Source organism: Eubalaena glacialis, chromosome 4 (assembly GCF_028564815.1).
Source record: "Eubalaena glacialis isolate mEubGla1 chromosome 4, mEubGla1.1.hap2.+ XY, whole genome shotgun sequence".
Taxonomy (NCBI): Eukaryota; Metazoa; Chordata; class Mammalia; order Artiodactyla; family Balaenidae; genus Eubalaena; species Eubalaena glacialis.
Window position 1 is genome coordinate 57734194 of NC_083719.1, and position 23577 is coordinate 57757770.

General features: G+C 40.0%; 1 protein-coding gene across 2 annotated transcripts; it reads left to right on the top strand.

The window, feature by feature from the left end:
• The first annotated feature begins 499 nt into the window (after positions 1–499).
• BTF3 (basic transcription factor 3) lies at positions 500–7638 on the top strand. Of its 2 annotated transcripts, none has more exons than XM_061187901.1 (6): positions 500–636; positions 1202–1270; positions 4578–4691; positions 5019–5220; positions 6366–6422; positions 7336–7638. In XM_061187901.1, exons 2-6 carry the CDS (start codon positions 1202–1204, stop codon positions 7380–7382), a joined length of 489 nt encoding a protein of 162 aa, XP_061043884.1. In that variant the 5' UTR covers positions 500–636; the 3' UTR covers positions 7383–7638. The 2 variants fall into 2 exon arrangements, with proteins under 2 accessions (XP_061043884.1, XP_061043883.1); XM_061187900.1 differs by lacking the exon at positions 500–636 and adding an exon at positions 649–874.
• Positions 7639–23577: the final 15939 nt, after the last annotated feature.

Here is a 23577-nt window from a genome sequence, read left to right on the forward strand (position 1 = left end):
CTGAACCATGGTCCCGCAACCAACCAAACCACCTAATCTGTGAAAGCTAAATTAGCTTCGTTTTTTACAAAACGTCTTGGTAAAGGCTCATTCGGGCCAAAGGGGAAATTCGAAAACATTCCGATGATCGCTACAATCTACACCTCCCAGCGAATGGAGGGGTGAGCACACTCTAGGCTCCCCGATCGTTTCCGCAAACGTGAACAGGCCCTTTCTTCTGAGGATGAAGAACTTGGGGATAGGGGCCCTGAGACAGGACCGACTTACTCAACCCTAACTGTGCAAAGAACCGTGCTCTCTGACCCTTCCACAGCCTTTCCCAGGGTCACTCGTGGTGCTTCCAGCCCAGTCTTTCGTTCAGTCTCCACCCGGCCGGCGCTGGACCACGAGAGGACGGTCGCAGGGGACCGTCACAAACGCGGCGACCTGAGGCCGCGCATGCGCAGCCAGCCGCTGAGCTCGCGGCGAAGTCCGTTTCCTGACTTTCTGAGGAAGTGGCGTTGCGTCACTTCCGGCCTCCCTCTAGCTGCCATCTTGCGTCCCCGCGTGTGTGCGCCTTATCTCAGCTGGTCTGCCCGAGACCCCCCTGAGCGCCAACCCTAGTCCCCCGCGCGGCCCCATTTCCGCTCCAACAAGGTACAAAAAGGCTCTGGACGCCGGCGTGGGAGGAGGACGGGAACGGGGGCGGGAAGTGCCCGGAAGGAGCGAGACAGGGAGGGACAGGGCTGAGGAGAGGAAGGCGATGCGACGGACAGGCGCACCCACTCAGGCTGACTCTCGGGGTCGAGGTCGGGCCAGGGGCGGCTGCCCTGGGGGCGAGGCGACGCCGTCTCTTCCTCCACCTCGCGGCGGAACCCGAGGACAGGAGCCTCAGGTACCGCGAGGCTTGCGGAAAGTGGCCGGGCCGGGCAGGCCCTGGCTAGGCCGAGGCGAGGCCAGGCCGGGGCCGGGGGTGGGAGGCGCTGACCAGCTGTGGGTTAGAGCCCTTCTTCTGGGCCGTTAAAGAGGGGGGGAGGGGTAGGAAAGCGGGTGCTCTTTGGGCTCCCTCGGAACTGAAGTTCGGGAGCTGGGCGGGGTGGATTCGGGATCCAGGCCTCGGCCTGTGTAGGACGTTTATTCCGCTGGTGTCCTGGGAAATAACGAGCGTGGAATGCTAGAGTGAACTAGATCTTTCCTCGCTGAGGGTTTCTTGTTTTTCTAGATGAAAGAAACTATCATGAACCAGGAGAAACTCGCCAAACTGCAGGCACAAGTGCGCATTGGTGGGAAAGTAAGTTTTACTAGCGTTGGGGGTTTTGGGTTTTGGGTTTTTTTTTTGTTTTTTGAAGTTTTATGGTTTAGGTTTTTTTCTCCTTTTCATTTTTAATAGGATTGGCTTGTCACTTTGTCTCTAGAGGGCATTTCACAGAGCTTGCAAATCGTTATGAAGGGAGTGGCAAGGGATTAAATTAGGTATACAGTGTAGTGTATCAGTGAGACGTGTAGGTTGTAAATTAGAAGAAAAAAATGCAAGCGAAGAGATAAAGAGAGCACTTAAACTGCAAACTTTGCTTTTATGTAGATTTTTCAGTGTTACAGTATTTTAAGTGGAACAGAAGTGTTTACTAATTTAATTAGAAAGAAAATGTGTCATTTCGGTTAGATCATCACGTGACCCTTAATACCCTTGACTTGTTTTGTCATTGGCTTTATAACCTAAGTTGTATACAGTCAGTGCTTGATTTTTATTTTATTTATTTTTTTAATAACTAAGCTAACTGAATCTAAGTTTCACCTATCTTTTCAACTTTAGTTTATGGTTGTGGGTAATTATGGTACTTAATAGTTGGAAGTTCATGCCTCTTGTAAATTAAGACCTTTCGTAATCCTTTCTTAGCTAAATACAACCCAGGGTAGTTGTGTATTTTCTAGGATATTTGAAGATGTCATTTTTTTAATTTAAGAGCAATGACTGTGGATTTGGAAATATTACCTAAGCAGATACCATTCCGTTTTTGCTTTGTAATTACACTGAAACTGAGGGAATGAGAGTGATTGACGGGTGGGTTTTTAAATGATCGGTTTTTGGTTAATTGATCTTTCCTGGTGGCTGTTGGTCCCCTTCAAGGGGATTCTTTTTTGAACTTGGTAAGTTTCAGGTTCTCTAATTTACTTAAGTCAGAAGTGCACTCTAGCAGAGGTCTACCTAGTTGTATTTTACCTTGTGTTAGCACATTCCTAGTATTTAACAAGGTGTGGTAGCTTGTTGAAACAGAGCGTGTCTTTACTTGGTAAAACTTGTAAAGCTTCCATGCTACAAGTTTATTATCTATTAGTTTTTCTCACTTCAAGCATTTACCTTCAAGTAGAGTCTACTGCAAAATAGCCAAAAGTTGCACTTAGACTTAAGTAATAAGATGTACATCTGTTAATTACTGGATTTTGCCAGAAGTGAAAGTATCCTGATTCCCCCTGCGCCCCCAAGCTGGTCTTCAAGATCTACACTTACCCATTAACAGCAGTAGGTGTTTCTTGTCCTTTTAAGCAATTGTTATAAGCTAGGTGTGGCCTTCAGGTGCCAGGAAAACTCATATTCCTTGTGGGTCAGTGTTTGGGTGCTCTTATATTGGTATTTGTAACCATCATTCCTCTTAGTGCAGGTTTCAGAAGGAGTTATTTGAATAATGTGCTTGTGTGCCTTCTTTTTGTTGTTACTCTGATCATTAGTCTTTAACTTGTGAGTGACATCATTCTAGGGTAAAGGAAAGTCAGGGTTTTCTAGGATTCTTAAGGCTGATGTAGGATTAAACTTTGTTTAGTTAATGTAGGAACTATTTCTGTCATTGTAATATGGAAACATTTTCTTCACGTTTTAAGAAACCTACTTACTGTGGAATGTGAAATTAGATGAGTTAGTGTTGCCTTAGAGAAATCTGAAAGCGTTAGGTACTTTTTAGGTAAATGCTATGAAAGCCCTTTATTTCAGTAAAAATTGAGTGTAAAGTGTATGAAACCTGTAGAATGTGGGCTGGTTTTGTTTTTAGAATCTTATAGTAGTTCTTTGGAATGTCTTTTAGGGAGGATTCTTTGGAAACCAGGTATCTACATCTCTTCAAGATGATCTTTATTCTTAAAGGTTTTTGGGGGTGTTTGGCAACCAGTATTTTTTGTAGCTATTGATATTTTCTTCAGTTAAACTATGATTTGTTTAAGCCTTTATTATTGCTGGATCCTGAGAGTATAAAATTTAAGAAGTGTAAACTCCTTAGAGGGGGACTTTAATGCTAGTAGGGGAGATAGGCATCTTAAAAAAAGCAAAACAAAACAAAAACCTCTTTTCACAGTGTAATATACATAGTGGAACAGAAGCATTTTCAAAATACAGAGATGGGAATGATTTGGTTTGGGGGTGTTAATGGCAGTTTAGGGAAGGCACAGAAGAGGTGATGGCTTTAGCAGGATTTTAAAAGGATGGATAGGAATTGGTGTGGAGGTTGGGGGAAGGTGAAGTCAGTGGGTGATAGCCTTTCCATGAAGAGCCTTACGTGCTGCATGAACGGATTAGTCTGTATGAGAGAATCCATGAGAGTGTCATTAAAGAGTTTTGAGAAGAGGGAGATTGGAGATTTGGCATATATGTACAAGAGACAAGTTTTCCTGAAGCCTGTATTCTGTTCATTCATCAAGATGTGTGCTTTCAATGAATCAGATACCGTACTCAATAGTAGGTTTATCGCAATAAACAGAATCGAAGCCCTCGAGGAGCTTACGTTCTAGTGAGGGAAGACAATAAAATGTATTTCTCTCTTATAAGTGTTATGAAGAAAAATAAACCTGGATAGATAGAAAATGAATGTGGGAATTACTATTTTTCATTGGGTAGTTGGGAAAGGCCACTCCAATATGGTGACATAAGAACGGAGATCTGTAGTGAGGTAGGGAGCCATGCAGATGTTAGGGGAAGAAGGGAACAGTATATGCAAAGGCTCCTGTTCGGCCTTTTTAAGGAACAGCAAAGAGGTTTATTTGGCTGAAGATGAGTTTACATGCGTGATAGAAGATGGAGTGTCAAGAGTGGCATAGAGGGGCAGGGCAGATTGTGTAGGGACCTGCTAGGTTAAGATAGATTTTACTTCAGATTTTACTCTTGGGTGCTGTAGAAGTCTATATATAGACATATTTGTGTCTTATAGTATTTTGTCTGTGAATATTAATGGATGTTGATTTTTCTTTAATATAAAAACAAAAGGTTAATGGTTCTGGATATGGAGTTTCTAAATGAGGCTTAATTTAGGTTGGCACATGCTCACTTATAGAGCAGATAATGTAAAAAGTAGAACTTTGAAAAGATCATTCCTTTATATCTGACAAAACTAGAAGCTTAGAAGTTATGAAGGATTTTTAGACAATTCCTTTCATTCTCCTCTTTTGGCTTCCATCGGTGCCTTAATATACCTACTCACTGCATAAAAGTTTGTGGTTATGGTAATTTTCTTACACAGATTGAGAGGTCAGAAAGGAATTAGAAACTGTCCATTTGAAAATGACTCTTGTGGTATAAACATATGCTGTGTTCTTTCCTTTTCTCCCCACTTTAGGGAACGGCTCGCAGAAAGAAGAAGGTGGTTCATAGAACAGCCACAGCAGACGACAAAAAACTTCAGTTCTCTTTAAAGAAGTTAGGGGTAAACAATATCTCTGGTATTGAAGAGGTAAGTGTCAGATTTTATTTCTTTACAGAAATAAGATTTGATTGAAAACTTTAATGTTCGTGCGTTAAATGATTTTTTTGACTCTACTGCCAACAGAGAATTTCATCTCTCTCTAAAATATGTTTCTACTTTATTAATATCAGGGAGATTGCTAAGTGTAAAAGGGATTAGATTGCACTTTCCATTTCAGGCAGAATTTTGCTTGTGCATCATGGTGAAATACTAGGTTACTTAGCTAGACTTCAGCTTTTGCTTAATACAACGTTTGGTTTTAAAGGGATTTTGGTGAGTGTTGCTAATTTAACAATTTTTTTTTTTTCTTTTTAGGTGAATATGTTCACAAACCAAGGAACAGTGATCCACTTTAACAACCCTAAAGTTCAGGCATCTCTGGCAGCAAACACTTTCACCATTACAGGCCATGCTGAGACAAAGCAGCTGACAGAAATGCTACCCAGCATCTTAAACCAGCTTGGCGCAGACAGTCTGACCAGTTTAAGGAGACTGGCTGAAGCTCTGCCCAAACAATGTGAGTTTCCTAGTCACAGTTTTGCCCAGGGTTACTGATTTGTCAGTAAATTTCGAAGATTTAGGGTGCACAGTGGATATGAATATTTTTAAATTTGGAAATGCAGACTTTCCTCTAAGAAATACCAATTTTTATACTGATTTTAAGCAGGTGTTCTTGGTGTGTTAAATAATTGATCTAGTATGCTTTGATCGTTACACTTGGTTAAGTGGAATGTTTGCTTTCTACTAGCTTTCTGTTTTGGATCAGAGACTAAAAATTTTACCTTTATTAGCTAGAAATGACGAAAATGTTAATTTGGACTTCTTTTTTTTTTAATAACTGACAGTTAATTGAAATATATTGAAATATATTATAAATTATTAAACTTCTTCAGTTGTACAAATTCAGCTGGTATTACCAATAGTCTTTAAGAATTGGCCTCCTGCTATTCTGGTGTTTTTAATTATACTGTAATAAGGATTTTGTTCGGGGCAGAAAATTGTGTGGTTGAATAGGTGTATATCAGGGGGTATAGCTACTTTATGCTGAAGCTCTCTGATTAAAATTTTGAGGAATGGAAATGTAGGAGTGAGACAGGTTTATTATATGGTCTGCTGTTTAGTCATCCATGTTTTTCTGGGGGTTTGCTCACTCTGCTTTAATCAATTTGTGTGTGTTGGTGTTTTTTGTTTGTTTGTTTTGTCATGCCGAAAGGCCTAAGAGGTTCTAGAAAGTCTTAGGCTTTCAGAGCTGAGGTAGGCTTTTGAAGGATTCCACTGAAAATTGTACAGGGCTAGTACTGTGAGGTCTCAGCTCTCAAGTGTAGTTCATTTTCTTGTGTAATAAAAGGAAAGTGGAGGCTTACCAGTCAAAGGCACTTTTAATTTTTTGATTATTTTCACTTCAGTAAAGGTTTTTTGGTATGTGGGTTTACCTGTACCCTGTTGTAGGTGAGAGGGATTGAAAGGAGAATGGGTTTGGAATTTGGTGTGTTGGCTGGTACTAGTATTCTAGCTCATTTGTAGACGTCAGACTATCATGCTATTGCTAGTACTGTAAAAGAAATCCCAAATGTCACCATAAACAAGTTGTAACAACACTTGACCATTCGTCTGTTGTTCTTTTGGTTAGTGTTCATTGAACATTTACATTTCCTTTCACAGCTGTGGATGGAAAAGCACCACTTGCTACTGGAGAGGATGATGATGATGAAGTTCCAGGTAGGAACTTTCACTTGTGGTTAAACTAGAGAATCTTAGCAAGGGAGAACGAAGAATCTTTGTACTATAGGAAAGATTACCCTAGGCCAGGGGTTGGGGAGGTATGTGAAATAAGGTAAAGTGGGGCAAAGGGAGAATGAGAAAAATAATGCAGTGTTACTCACCTGGGAGTTAGGTTTGTAGGCTTGGTTTTTCTCTGTTTGGGATCCCAAAAAGGTATCTAACCTTAAATATTGTGTAAATAGATACGTATGTAGTAACCTAAATATAATAGGTACTTGCAGATCACAAATGACCCTTGTTTCCTACTTTGAGATCCATAAATGTATGAGAAGGCATGGAGAAGTTGTAGAAAAATCTTCTATATAATCATTCTGTAATCAGCAGAAAAACTCCTTTGGCAATCATGAGGCATTTTTCTATCCTAAGTGTTATTGGATAATTTATTTTGTTGTAAAACAGATATTGGGCAGTAGACTCCCTAGACTCAGAAATATTTCCACATTGCATAGACAGGTATCCTCAGGAATCCAGAAAAACTTCAAATTGTGTGTCATGGTATTCTTTGATTCTGTCCCCCACATAACTAATATTACTTAACTAATTCTTGGAGTGGGGCAGGAATGGGTAGGGCATATACATATTCTTTAAGCATAATATGTATGTCATCGGCAAGTTAATAATTTCCCTCTTTCCCTTGTATTAATTATATGCCAAAATATACACTTCAAAATATGCCAAATGAGTAGTGGTCTCATTGGAAATAAAAACAGGTGTCTAAATTTATATCCTAATTTAACTGTAGGATATATTTTGAGAGCATTTCCCTATCTTCTTTTTAAGACCTGATGATTATTTTTGTAGACTTGGCTTTTTTTTCTGAGTTTTTACTTTTTTTTTTTCCTTTTCCTAGATCTTGTGGAGAATTTTGATGAGGCTTCCAAGAATGAAGCAAACTGAATTGAGTCAACTTCTGAAGAAGATAAATCTTGAAGAAGTTACTGGGAGCTGCTATTTTATATTATGACTGCTTTTTAAAATTTTGTTTATGGATCTGATAAAATCTAGATCTCTAATATTTTTAAGCCCAAGCCCCTGGACACTGCAGCTCTTTTCAGTTTTTGCTTATATACAATTCATTCTTTGCAGCTAATTAAGCTGAGGAAGCCTGGGAATAAAGTTTGAAACAAAGATTAATAAAGTTCTTTGCTTAGTATACGGTTTTATATTTTATTTCATTGATACTGATTTGTACACAGAAAGCAAAATTGTTTATAGAAAGCTAATCATGGCATGTAATATGACTGATAATCATGGATGGAATCTGATTAAAGATTTAAAATGACAGTGTAAGTATCAAAGGTGGTTTAAAGTTCTTATGTCTGAAAACTTTTTTCTCCAGCAGGCCTCAGGGCTTCCATGGTTTGTGATGGGTGTAATTATGAGACTAGCATATTCCTTCGTGGGTAAGCAAGGAGTATTTTTCTCTTAATATTGTCTATATTGTAAACATATACTGAGTGCCTTATATGTATTATAACACTTAATTTTCTCTCATTTAATTCTCAATCTATGAAGTAGGGACTAGTAGCTCCATTTTGTAGACATAACCGAGGTTACATCAAAAAAGTTAAAGTAGTTAATCTCTTAACTCCATTCTATGTAGTGTATTCTCTAAGATACCTGAAAAAAAGTAGTGTTAGGAATGTCACCTTATCTTCCTTAAGTGATAACACTTTTTTTTTTAAATTAATTAATTAATTATTTATTTATTTTTGGCTGTGTTGGGTCTTCGTTTCCGTGCGAGGGCTTTCTCTAGTTGCGGCGACCGGGGGCCACTCTTCATCGCGGTGCGCGGGCCTCTCACTATCACGGCCTCTTGTTGCGGAGCACAGGCTCAGTAGTTGTGGCTCACGGGCCTAGTTGCTCCGCGGCATGTGGGATCTTCCCAGATCAGGGCTCGAACCCGTGTCCCCCGCATTGGCAGGCAGATTCTCAACCACTGCGCCACCAGGGAAGCCCGTGATAACACTTTAAATGAATAGGACTACTTTTTTCTTTAAAGTTGTTTTTGTTACTTTTTAAGTTAACAGTAATATTGACATGTATGTATACAGTTGTAAGAATTTTAACACATAATATGACTGCCACCATAGAATACTGAACAGTTCCATTACCCCAGAAAATTCCCTCAATATAGGGCTACTTTTAAAAAATTGTATTAGCAATCCTAATGCCTTAGTTTCTGCTTGCAATAATAAGAATTCATTTTAAATTTTCATTCTAATTGGAAAGTACCTTTTGAAGGTACTATACAGCTATATCTAAAAGTCAACTATTAACTCAAAAATGAGATGCTGTGCAAAAAATATTTGCACATCTTAACATTGTATTATTTTCTTCAAAGGATGTGTATCAGTTCTGTTAAGGTATACTGCTACAGTAAGCAGGACTAAAGTCTCAGTGGTTTACAAAATTAGGAAACAAGTACATGTCTCCAGACTTCTGTGGGTTAGGTTGGGCTGTGCTACATACTCACTCCAGGTCCCAGACTGATGGAGCAACCTCTATTTGGGACACTCAGTTTCCTGGCAGAGGGGGAAGATGGTGGGTCATGTGCTGGCTTTTAAAGTGATACAAGTATCACTTCTTGTATATAATTGGCCAAGGCAAGTGGAGTGGCTTACCTGGAGGGCAGAGGGTTTGGAAGTCTTGGAGTAGAGCCTGAGGATTTACATATCTGATAAGCTCCCAGGTGATGCTAGTGCATTTCCACTGGTGATGCTTCCTTTGAGCAACACAATTAAGAGATTTTCTCAACTCATCCCAAGAGACTGCAGTGACAGAGCCTGATTTGAGCATGTGAAGATGGCCGCTGTCTGAATATCCTTATAGTTATTTGCCTTAGATCTGTATAGGAAAGGGACTAAATAGAGAAGTGCAATAGATTTCTAGGCCACTTGCTGCTTGTAGCAGGTGCTGGCTAAGGTTAGTCCTGTTTTGCCTGCGCTTAGAGACTTTTTTTTCTCCCAGCAACCTCTAAAAATGTTATTTCTTTGGTCCATTATTTAAAGGATCTGGTGGTGTGTGTTGGTGGCTATAGACAGGTAAGAAAGGTTTTTCTTGTAACATTTTCAGTATCAAGATAGGCAGGGTTATGCTACAGTTAGAAATGACTAGAAACTTAAGTTGCTACAAAGATTTGTTCGTCAGGCTTGATGTTTGTGGTTTGCCTGTGGCTGGGCTCCACTTTACTTCAAGAACAGCCTCTAATCAGAACATTTCCAGTCTCAGGACAAGGAAAAGAGATGGCAAACAATCAGCTGGCTCTTCAGACTTACGTTGGGAAGTGATACACATCATTAAATTTGGGCAGCCAGAGCAAGTCACATACGTAGTCAAGTCTGATGGCCATGAGGATTGGGGAAGTATAATCCCCCCCCAGAGCAAGATAGCAGATTTTTTTAAAAACAATAATACAATCTACCATATCCTTACAATTTTTCTTAAATTGCCCACAATTCCTGTGGCTATTATGTTAAGCACTGTATAACTCATTTTATATCATCTTACTGATTGTCATAACAATCTCCCCCGAAGAGCCACATTATTCGGATAAGGAAATCCTTAAAACATACCCCTTAAGTGGTAGAGTGAGATTCAAACCCAGGTCTGCTCTTTTGACCTCAGTACCTACTGGAAAGAATTTCAGGTCCTGGCAGGCTGGAGGGGCAGAGGATTCTAGTCTGGTTGATCTTTTGGCTGTTGTCCCAATTTGCTGGCTGTTGTCCACTGCTTTTAAGACTAGTCCTGAGCCAAACTTACTTTCAGCTGGATCTGAACCAGGGTTACACTAATGAAGAGATAGACATTGATTATGAACTGAGGATTCTTAGGATTAATACTCTTTATTTGTTGAACTAACCGACCTAGAGTACACTTGTGTCATCCCCATTATAACCCTGTGTTGTAAGGGCAGAAAGCTACATTGTAAAATTTGGAAACAAGTTTTAAAAGATATGAGTCAAAGGTCACTGACGGTTGGGTCTGATTTCTACCAATCATTTTTGTCTCTATTCCATAACACTGGATTTGTGCTTCGGTAGCTCTCCCCACCCCACCCCTTTAAGATACATATGTTGTGGGGAGAGAAATCTTAAGGGGACTAATAACAGTTTTTAGCCTTTCCAAAACAATAGTTAGAAAAGTCTTCTATTCACATAAATTTTCACGACTCCAATCAGCACAGTCTTGACTGCCATCTTTGCAGCGAGTTCTGGGAATGCAGGCACAGTCGGCAAAGAAAACAGTATCACATCTGTAGCCTGAACACTTTGGGCACTGTGAAACTAGACAATTTTATTTATTTTTAAAACCATAACTGTTAAAATGTCAAGGTGAACTGGAAAAGACACTATTGGAAAAAAATAGCCATTTGGATTTTTAAAATATTAGGGAAGACTGTCCAAGAGGAATATTGGAGATGTTTATTAAAGATTCTACATATTTGGGTGAAAGAATTTGTACTCTGAAAAACCAAGAAGAGTACTATTTCTCTCTATCAGCCTGAGAATAAACATACTGACACACTGCGTAAACAAGGAAAGGTCCATATGAGTTTATACGTTCAATAAGCAAGGAAGAGAATCAGTATTTGGTAATTGGCAGCTAGCAAGAAAGATCTGTTTATACTTCTAGTCTTTTGTTGTCAACACATTGTTAGATAACATGCAACTCCTAGGAAGCATTTCTATTTGCCTTCCATGAGGACTAGACAAAAGGCAGGATATGATCTATTTAGTGTACTTTATTTCCGATGAGTCTTTTACATTGCTGATTGGGGCCATGTGGTATTGGAATCGTATCTACCACCGTGGTTTTAGAATAATCCAGTTTACCAGACTGTAAAGTGATCAGGGGTGCTGCACAGTGTTAAACCACCATAGAGAACACTGTGGAAGGCAGAGAGGAGAGTGGAGGAGGAAGGGCAAAAGGTTAAATCAACAACAACAAAAAAATCTTTGAAAGTCAAAGCATTCAACAGACTTTTCTTTGATCTTTACTAAAATTTCCAAAGAAATCAAACAGAATTTTGGTAACAGACAAGAATTGTCAGTCAAGGTTAATCTTAATCTTTGTTAATCTTTGCAAATCTGGCTTTATTTGCTTCTTAGCTAGAGAACTCACCTACTTTAAATATGGAAACTATTGGAAGTGATAGAATTGCTTAACTGTGAATGTAAATATCCTTAGGAAGGTTTCTAAGCATGAGTTAATTTATGTGGCTGAAATGTAAGGGTAGCAACTCCAAGAACCCATTAAAACATTAATTACGTATTTTCATCTTTACCTGAGTCATCTGAACAATCCCCACAGTCGTTTCTTGTGTCACACACCTTGTCCACGTATGTCCAAGTCTTCTGGTTGGGACACTTGAATATCAAGTTTTGTGAGAGACTGCTGGGCATTTGGCCTGTATAGACAATGGCATTATTTTTCATAGAAACATTCGTTCATTGATAATGTTTTAATTATAATTCTGAATTTTAGATATTAGTTGCTGGTGACTGCTTTTTAATTTGGATTGTTTGTCCACCTCACCACAATATGTGGCAGACTTATCTTCACCGTGACTGCAGTCCAGCCTGCCGTTACAGAGCAGGGAGGGTGGCAAGCAAGTAGAGAGGTCCTCACACAAGAAGCCCAGTAGCTGTGAAGCTGTTTTACATGGTCGATACGACAAATCTGGAAGATTTATAAGACAAGTACTGGATGTTGACATATGCACCTGTGACCATGAACATCAAGCTCTAATAATAGAATAACCTGCCTTTAATAATCCGCTTTCTTCTTCCCCCTTTTGCTTCTTTCTATTGTTCTTTTTCCAATGATTTCCTCTCCTCCCTTTCTTTCTTTTTCTCCCCCATGCTCCCAAACTCTCTAGGCCGACTTAGCTTGCATTTCTTGCAATGCCAGTGGCCTTTGGGTAAACAAGTATGTACTCACTCCTGCCTGAGAAGGAAGGTGACCAGGAGGGGGCATCGAGCCTGGTATCTGCTTTGAGCTTCTCCACACATTGGTTCTGTGTATCTGTGATTTTCCCTCTGTGCTTTTCTTAGCTAGAAATGAGAGCAAAGATAAATTGCTACACCAACCTCAAGAGGACACTGCGGGCTAAATTGAGATCATTGTTTAAATGCAATAAATCTACTAAAAAATGTGTGGGAGTTTATCAGAATAATGTGATGATATTTTTTAAAGAAATTTAAGTACTGTAAAATTTTGATGGAAGTTAAGAGGTAAGTAGCAGATAGGTAACGCATATCTCAAACATTTACACCTGAAATAACGTATCGCCAGAAAATTCTCGTTTGGTGTGTGTAGTGGTAAACAGGAAATATTTTAAATACCTGGGTTAGAGTTGGTGAGGGCTTGGGGAAGGTGCATTTTGCATCTTGAAAGTTTTATAGTTGGACTAGGTTAATAATTAAGAAGCAGGTAACACTACTGTGTGTATCCCTTAATCCATGAGGTGCTTGGACTGTGCTTGTGGCTGGTTTCACTCAAATTGCTAACAATATTTATTACCCCACCCAACCTCATTTAACACTGAACGATATGCTCTCCTGTATTGTTCACCACTGTATCCCTGGTCTCCCTAAATATGGCAGAAACTCCTTGCAGATAGAAACCATGTCCTGTGTAAGCTTCAGAGTTGGGCAGACCTGGAATGGAACCCCTGGCTTGTCGATTTACCAGCTGTGTGATCCTGGGCAAGTCACTTAACTTCCCTGAGTCTCTGTTCTTAATGGTTATAACAACAACCACCTCTCAAGGTTGTGGAAAAGAATGGAGTAAAGATGAGATGTGTTAGGTGTCCAGAGCAATGGTTGGCACATAGGACGTGCCAGCCATCAATTATCAATCAGTGGACTCACTCCATATCACCCATATCAGGAGACTCACTCATTTTGGAAATACATGGGGGATAAATATACTCTTGCTGGTTGAGTGAATTATTGACAGATCCATCACCTAGGGAAGAGACATACTTGCAGGTTTTACAGGTATCCCAAAGGTGGTCCCAAGACTGATCACAGCAGCCATCACTCCGAGCACAAGAAATGCCATGCAGGAAATCCAGAGACACTGCTTCGTGGGAGGCCAGCATTGCTCTTATCACAACAGAACACACAGACACAGAGGAGAACAAGTTATCTTGGGGCAGAGGCTCGGGTTGGGGGTATGGTGTAAATTAGCCAGCTGTTGTCCGTGTTTATCTCAGTGTGAAAAGCAGGAGACAACACTCAGGACCTTAAATGTGTGCTTTGAGTTGTAGTGGTGCTTTTCCTGTCTAGTATCTAATTCAGTCTCCGAGCAACAGGCCTTTTGATGAATGGGTGTTGGTCCCTTGGTTGTAAATGAAGCTTTGAAATGAAGGAACAGGGCCAGTGAGATGGAGTGGCTTCTGAGGTTTATGCTGAGGTAAGGGGAACTGTCTCACCTCACTCTCAGGTCTCCTGGTTCCCTATCCAGGGCTGTGGCTACTGTGCCAGTGTTTCCCCAAACCTGCCTTTCAGGCTACCTATCTGAGAATCACGGAAGGAAATACAGATTCCTGGGCTCCCTCCAGACATACAGAATCTCTAGGGGGTGGGGCAGGGGGGTCTGAATATTTTTTGAGCACCTCAGGTCACTCTTACACACACCACAGTTTGGGAACTACAGCCCTGTGCCAAAGATGAAATGCAGACCTTGGTCTTGGGTTCCAAGCATTCCAAAGGACATTGCTTGCTGGTTCTGGAGTGAGCAGTCCTGGAAGAGCAGGAGAGGCAGCTGCCTGACTGGTTTTACTGGCACGCCACGAAGAGAAAAACTGCTCAGACTACTCTCGATCTTTCCTCAGAGTTCAGCAGCACTGCCTTTTGCAAACAGTGAGACTCACCCTTGATATTTCTGCGGTGACCCATTGGCCAGAGTTCCTGATATCTCTGAACCTTCTTCTGGGGCCTGAGTCTGCAGTCAAACCCCCTTGTGTGTAAACAGTACATTGTAATAGAAGAGAGACAGGATGGCATCTGTTCATGGGAACCAGTCCTAGACTCCAAGGCTTTTTTGTCCCTCTGACAAGTATAAACATTATTTTATCTCCAACACCTAATAGTGCTTCAGAGTCAACAGCCCTATCATGTAGCTGTGAACATTCACATTACTGGTGAAGAAACTTAGGCTTAAAAAATCTTAGGGTCACAGCCAGTAAGTGGTAGAACCAGGTGCTGGGATGCAATCAGACACGCCAAGGCATTTTGCCACCTCACAGAGCTCCACTGAAGATCCTCCCTCAGCTGAGTCACAAACACCAGGAAGCTCTTGCCCCTGAAACCGAAGTCTTCTGCTCCTGGGGTCAGTGTTATTTTGTCCTTCCCACAGCAGCTACAGCCTTTTAAAATGCTCTCACTCTTTGAAAATCCCCCTCTGGGACTCTATCCTCTGCCTATAATTGGGTATATAGAAGAAAGCTTTATGTAAAAAACATTTTTTACATAGTCAAATTTGTAATAGATGCTAAATGCTAAACAATGCTAAAACACTTCAGTCACTTTCAATATTTAAACATCCATTTACTGGACTTCCTTGATGGTCCAGTGGTTAAGACTCCATACGTCTACTGCAGGGGGCACAGGTTCGATCCCTGGTCTGGGAATCAAGATCCCACATGTGGTGCGGCCAACAAAAACAACAACAAATCTGATCAAATAAGCTACTCACTTTTATATGTGATTGGTTCTCGACTGTGCAAAACAGTCATATAGAAACACTAAGCATTAAAACAAAGGCCAGGGGAGCTACCAGTGGCCGTCTCTGGATTGTGGTTCATTTGTTCATCATTCATTCCTTCAGCAAATATTTATGGAACATCTGTGTAAGGCAGTGTGCTAGGCTCCATAGATACAATGGTGAACTGCGACGGTCCAGCCACTGCAGGGGGTCTTCCAGGTCCCAACGGAGAGGGGTAAGGGACTGAATAGCACCGCGAGTATGGGGTCAGAAGGACCAAGACAACTGATGGTTGCAAGGCACTTTATTTAGAATTTACTGAATCTTATATAGACAGAAGAGGAACTCATTATTAGACAATGAACCCATAGAATTGCTTATGTCTCAGTTCAGTCACCACCATGGACGTCAACAAGTTTACAACGACTATCCTTGAACATTATCTTCCCTTAACCAGGCACACACACAGCCCCCAGCCATAAGGAACAACCAGGACTCTCAGTTCCCTGAGGTCTCCTGGCTTGAGATAGCTTTGCTAATCTCTTCTACATTCCTCAGGCCTGGGAAAAAGAGTGCATTCCAAGTCAAGGGTAAGGGCTTTGCTTTTTGTGAGAGACATACTGTCTCCTCCAGGAGTTACCTCTGGCTAAGACTGCATGCTTCCCACAGTGAACAAGACAGATGGATGTCGTCTGCCCTCAGTGAGCTGACAGTCTAGAGTACTATGTGATTTTTAGCAGAGAGGGTTTGCGTCAGAATCACCAGGGGGTGCTTTTTAAAAATTCATATATCGTTGGTTGTTTGGCCTGAGGTAACCCAACACTGGAGCCTACCTGGGCTCTTTGGTGGGGCTAATGACAGACCCTGGGAGGGCTCATGCCAAGAAGTACTTCCCAGAACTTCTGCTGCCAGTGTCCTTGTCCCCACGGTGAGCCACAGCCGCCACCCCCCCCCCCCCCCGCAGGAGACCCTCCAACACTAACAGTTCTCTGAAATATGTGCTGAATACCATTTTTCAAATGAAGAACTGATATGGAAGAAGCTGTCTGCCCTAGGACTTAGAATTTTAGAGCTGAAAGCACTTCAGAGATCTCCTGCCCAAGTGGTTTTCAAACATCTTGTCGCGCAATCCCTTTCCTCAAAAGATACAAAACCAAAAAGACTGTAAAAGAGAAGCAAGAAGAGCTACAATCCTGCAGCCTGTGGAACAAAAACCACATTCACAGAAAGACAAGATGAAAAGGTAGAGGGCTATGTACCAGATGAAGGAACAAGGTAAAACTCCAGAAAAACAACTAAATGAAGTGGAGATAGGCAACCTTCCAGAAAAAGAATTCAGAATAATGATAGTGAAGATGATCCAGGACCTCGGAAAAAGAATGGAGGCAAAGATCGAGAAGATGCAAGAAATGTTTAACAAAGACCTAGAAGAATTAAAGAACAAACAAACAGAGATGAACAATACAATAACTGAAATGAAGAATATACTAGAAGGAATCAATAGCAGAATAACTGAGGCAGAAGAACGGATAAGTGACCTGGAAGACAGGATGGTGGAATTCACTGCTGTGGAACAGAATAAAGAAAAAAGAATGAAAAGAAATGAAGACATCTTAAGAGACCTCTGGGACAACATTAAACGCAACAACATTCACATTATAGGGGTCCCAGAAGGAGAAGAGAGAGAGAAAGGACCCGAGAAAATATCTGAAGAGACTATAGTCAAACACTTCCCTAACATGGGAAAGGAAATAGCCACCCAAGTCCAGAAAGCGCAGAGAGTCCCAGGCAGGATAAACCCAAGGAGAAACACACCAGGACACACAGTAATCAAATTGACAAAAATTAAAGACAAATTATTGAAAGCAAAAAAGGAAAAATGACAAATAACATACAAGGGAACTCCCATAAGGTTAACAGCTGATTTCTCAGCAGAAACTCTACAAACCAGAAGGGAGTGGCATGATATACTTAAAGTGATGAAAGGGAAGAACCTACAACCAAGATTACTCTACCTGGCAAGGATCTCATACAGATTCAATGGAGAAATCAAAAGCTTTACAGACAAGCAAAAGCTAAGAGAATTCAGCACCACCAAACCAGCTCTACAACAAATGCTAAAGGAACTTCTCCAAGTGGGAAACACAAGAGAAGAAAAGGACCTACAAAAACAAACCCAAAACAATTAAGAAAATGGTCATAGGAACATACATATCGATAATTACCTTAAATGTGAATGGATTAAATGCTCCAACCAAAAGACACAGGCTCACTGAATGGATACAAAAACAAGACCCATATATATATGCTGTCTACAGGAGACCCCCTTCAGACCTAGGGACACATACAGACTGAAAGTGAGGGGATGGAAAAAGATATTCCATGCAAATGGAAATCAAAAGAAAGCTGGAGTAGCAATACTCATATCAGATAAAATAGACTTTAAAATAAAGAATGTTACAAGAGACAAGGAAGGACACTACATAATGATCAAGGGATCAATCCAAGAAGAAGATATAACAATTATAAATATATATGCATCCAACATAGGAGCACCTCAATACATAAGGCAACTGCTCACAGCTATAAAAGAGGAAATCGACAGTAACACAATAATAGTGGGGGACTTTAACACCTCACTTACACCAATGGACAGATCATCCAAAATGAAAATAAATAAGGAAACAGAAGCTTTAAATGACACAAGAGACCAGATAGATTTAATTGATATTTATAGGACATTCCATCCAAAAACAGCAGATTACACTTGCTTCTCAAGTGCACACAGAACATTCTCCAGGATAGATCACATAGGATAGGTCACAAATCAAGCCTAAGTAAATTTAAGAAAATTGAAATCATATCAAGCATCTTTTCTGACCACAACGCTATGAGATTAGAAATGAATTACAGGGAAAAAAACGTAAAAAACACAAACACATGGAGGCTAAACAATACGTTACTAAATAACCAAGAGATCACTGAAGAAATCAAAGAAGAAATCAAAAAATACCTAGAGACAAATGACAATGAAAACACGACGATCCAAAACCTATGGGATGCAGCAAAAGCAATTCTAAGAGGGAAGTTTATAGCTATACAAGCCTACCTCAAGAAACAAGAAAAATCTCAAGTAAACAATCTAACCTACACCTAAAGGAACTAGAGAAAGAAGAACAAACAAAACCCAAAGTTAGCAGAGGGAAAGAAATCATAAAGATCAGAGCAGAAATAAATGAAATAGAAACAAAGAAAACAATAGCAAAGATCAATAAAACTAAAAGCTGGTTCCTTGAGAAGATAAACAAAATTGATAAACCATCAGCCAGACTCATCAAGAAAAAGAGGGAGAGGACTCAAATCAATAAAATTAGAAACCAAAAAGGAGAAGTTACAACAGACACCGCAGAAATACAAAGCATCCTAAGAGACTACTACAAGCAACTTTATGCCAAAACCTGGAAGAAATGGACAAATTCTTAGAATGGTATAACCTTCCAAGACTGAACCAGGAAGAAATAGAAAATATGAACAGACCAATCACAAGCACTGAAATTGAAACTGTGATTAAAAATCTTCCAACACGGGCTTCCCTGGTGGCGCAGTGGTTGAGAATCTGCCTGCCAATGCAGGGGACACGGGTTCGAGCCCTGGTCTGGGAAGATCCCACATGCCACGGAGCAGCTGGGCCCGTGAGCCACAATTACTGAGCCTGCGCGTCTGGAGCCTGTGCTCCGCAACAAGAGAGGCCGCGATAGTGAGAGGCCCGCGCAACGCGATGAAGAGTGGTCCCCGCTTGCCACAACTAGAGAAAGCCCTCGCACAGAAACGAAGACCCAACACAGCAATCAATCAATCAATAAATCAATCAATAAATAAGAACGTGAATTTCTTAAAAAAAAAAAAAATCTTCCAACAAACAAAAGTCCAGGACCAGATGGCTTCACAGGTGAATTCTATCAAACATTTAGAGAAGAACTAACACCTATCCTCCTCAAATTCTTCCAAAAATTGCAGAGGAAGGAACACTCCCAAACACATGCTATGAGGCCACCATCACCCTGATAACCCAAACCAGACAAAGATACTACAAAAAAGAAAATTACAGACCAACATCACGCATGAATATAGATGCAAAAATCTTCAACAAAATACTAGCAAACAGAATCCAACAACACATTAAAAGGATCATACACCATGATCAAGTGGGATTTATCTCAGGGATGCAAGGATTCTTCGATATACACAAATCAATCAATGTGATACACCGTATTAACAAACTGAAGAATAAAAACCATATGATCATCTCAATAGATGCAGAAAAAGCTTTTGACAAAATTCAACACCCATTTATGATAAAAACTCTCCAGAAAGTGGGCATACAGGGAACCTACCTCAACATAATAAAGGCCATATATGACAAACCCACAGCAAACATCATTCTCAATGGTGAAAAACTGAAAGCATTTCTTCTAAGATCAGGAACAAGACAAGGTTGTCCACTCTTGCCACTATTATTCAACATAGTTTTGGAAGTCCTAGCCACGGCAATCAGAGAAGAAAAAGAAATAAAAGGAATACAAATTGGAAAAGAAGAAGTAAAACTGTCACTGTTTGCAGATGACATGATACTATACATAGAGAATCCTAAAAATGCCACCAGAAAACTACTAGAGTGAATCAATGAATTTGGTAAAGTTTCAGGATACAAAATTAATGTACAGAAATCTCTTGCATTCCTATACACTAATGATGAAAAATCTGAAAGAGAAATTAAGGAAACACTCCCATTTACCATTGCAACAAAAAGAATAAAATACCTAGGAATAAACCTACCTAGGGAGACAAAAGACCTGTATGCAGAAAACTATAAGACACTGATGAAAGAAATTAAAAATGATACCAACAGATGGAGAGATATACCATGTTCTTGGATTGGAAGAATCAATATTGTGAAAATGACTATACTACCCAAAGCAATTTACAGATTCAATGCAATCCCTATCAAATTACCAATGGCATTTTTTACGGAACTAGAGCCAAAAATCCTAAAATTTGTATGGAGACACAAAAGACCCCGAATAGCCAAAGCAGTCTTGAGGGGAAAAAACGGAGCTAGAGGAATCAGACTCCCTGACTTCAGACTATACTACAAAGCTATAGTAATCAAGACAATATGGTACTGTCACAAAAACAGAAATATAGATCAATGGAACAGGATAGAAAGCCCAGAGATAAACCCACGCACCTATGGTCAACTAATGTATGACAAAGGAGGCAAGGATATACAATGGAGAAAAGACACTCTCTTCAATAAGTGGTGCTGGGAAAATTGGACAGCTACATGTAAAAGAATGAAATTAGAACACTCCCTAACACCATACACAAAAATAAACTCAAAATGGATTAGAGACCTAAATGTAAGACCGGACACTATAAAACTCTTAGAGGAAAATGTAGGAAGAACACTCTTTGACATAAATTACAGCAAGATCTTTTCTGATCCACCTCCTAGAGTAATGGAAATAAAAACAAAAATAAACAAATGGGACCTAATGAAACTTAAAGGCTTTTGCAAAGCAAAAGAAACTACAAGCAAGATGAAAAGACAACCCTCAGAATGGGAGAAAATATTTGTAAACGAATCAACGGACAAAGGATTAATCTCCAAAATATATAAACAGCTCATGCAGCTCAATATTAAAGAAACAAACAACCCAACCCAAAAAATGGGCAGAAGACCTAAATAGACATTTCTCCAAAGAAGACATACAGATGGCCAAGAAACACATGAAAAGCTGCTCAACATCACTAATTATTAGAGAAATGCAAATCAAAACTACAATGAGGTATCACCTCACACCAGTTAGAATGGTCATCATCAGAAAATCTACAAACAACAAATGCTGGAGAGGGTGTGGAGAAAAGGGAACCCTCTTGCACTGTTGGTGGGAATGTAAATTGATACTGCCACTATGGAGAACAGTATGGAGGTTCCTTAAAAAACTAAAAATAGAATTACCATATGATCCAGCAATCCCACTACTGGGCATATACCCAGAGAAAACCATAATTCAAAAAGACGCATGCACCCCAATGTTCATTGCAGCACTATTTACAATAGCCAGGTCATGGAAGCAACCTAAATGCCCATCGACAGACGAATGGATAAAGAAGATGTGGTACATATATACAATGGAATATTACTCAGCCATAAAAAGGAACGAAGTTGGGTCATTTGTTGAGACGTGGATGGATCTAGAGACTGTCATACAGAGTGAAGTAAGTCAGAAAGAGGAAAACAAATATCGTATATTAACGCATGTATGTGGAACCTAGAAAAATGGTACAGATGAACTGGTTTGCAGGGCAGAAGTTGAGACACAGATGTAGAGAACAAACGTATGGACACCAAGGGGGGAAAGCTGCGGGGGCGGGTGGTGGGGATGGTGGTATGCTGAATTGGTACATTGGGATTGACATGTATACACTGATGTGTATAAAATTGATGACTAATAAGAACCTGCTGTATAAAAAAATAAATTAAATTAAATTTAAAAATTTAAAAAAAATTCATATATCACAAGCTTCACTCCTGAAGATGGTGGTTTTGAGTCTGGGATGGGGTTAGAGCATAGTATACTTTTTTAAAAAGCTCCCTTAGTGATTCTGAAACCCAGCCAGGATGATAAATACTCTTCTAGAATAGAGGTCTCCGACCTTTTATCATTGTATATCCCTTCAGGAACAAAACAAATAAATAAAATAAAATTAGCACTTCCCTACAATATATAAATATTTATGTATATAAACAACAAGGTCCTACTGTATAGCACAGAGAACTATATTCAATATCCTATGATAAACTGTAATGGAAAAGAATATATAAAAAATGTATATATATATATGTATAACTGAATCACTTTGCTGTATAGCAGAAACTAACATTGTAAATCAACTATACTTCAATTAAAAAATTAAGAAAACAAAGTAATATTCTCAAAAAAAATTATGTATAAGTTCTATGCCTGCACTAGTCCACTAGTATATCATGTATATTGTAAAATATTGTCCAAGACTGAAACTTTAGAAGAATGAAATTAAATACACTATATAAAAATAAAAGTTCTAATATTTTCTTCCCTGAACCCACTGGAGCCTCTTGTGAGTCCCGTGTGGTTCATTTGGAAATTACTTCCTTAGTCTAAAGAATAATGGGGCTGTGAGTGGCAAACAAAAAAGCTGCTTTTAAGAACTCATTGCTTATTTAGTGCCATGCCTCAAGGGTGTTCAAAAGGCTAATGCAAATACTTATCATTAAAATAGAATTAGACATTCAAATAGACCTCAAACATTAAAATGGAATTAGAACAACAGAGCATATCTTTCTACCTCAGGGGCTAATGTGTAATTGGAAATCATTTCATTGCAGGTCAACAGACATGAGGAAACTTTATAGGGTCTCTGGGCCCTAAAATCATCTTAACTAAGCCCTAACAACAAAGAAGGTGGGAGAAGGAATTGTGCAGACTTTAAAATGAGCAGAGGAGCTTGCACAAGGCCTAGGGCCTGAAGCCTGCAGTGAACCAGGGCCAGCCTGGAGCTGTGGGATCCTGAGTAGGGGTTGGAGCTGGACTGTTGAGCTGAGGTGCCCAGAGGGCAGTAAGGCTTGGGCTTGCACAGAACTTCCTGACTTGCTGCGGAGACCCCATCCGATGCAAGGCCAATTTTCATACTGAAGAGGGCAGCAGAGAGCAAGGAATGGGCCGTCACTTCTCTTAGATGCTTTCAGAAAGCTAACCAATAACCACCACCCTTACTTGCTCAGGAGAGGCCTGGACCAGAAGGGCCAGGAGATATTCACATCTGTCCCCTGCTACTCAGGGATAACTGGCCAGGGCATTTCAAAGCGTTTAGAAGTCAACCTCTAGCCACTTGGCCCTGCCATTGTGATTGTGTTTTCCATTTGTAAGCAGGATGAGGGTTGTTTAAGCACCTGCACGTAAGCTGTCTCATTCACCTTCAGAGTGGACCTGTGACGCAAGGGGGATTATAGGACTGTTTCATAGATGAGGAAACAGATGCCTAAAGATGTAAACACTTGCCCAACCTTCCAGAGTCAGTTATTGACAGAGTTGGACTTGGACTTTAGTCTCCCAAAGGCAAACTGTTTGACTTTTCCCACTAAACTCTCCTTTCCCAGAGTTCATCAATTTCTCAAGGATCTGTAAATTCTCTATGAGAAATTTAAATTTTTGTTTTCATAGTGATGATCATCTGTAACAGTTATTATAAGCAGATTCTGAATCATATGGATGACCACACTTGAGTAGTGGCATGTATCATCAGAATCCTTGTTTTTCTCTTTTGATTTGTG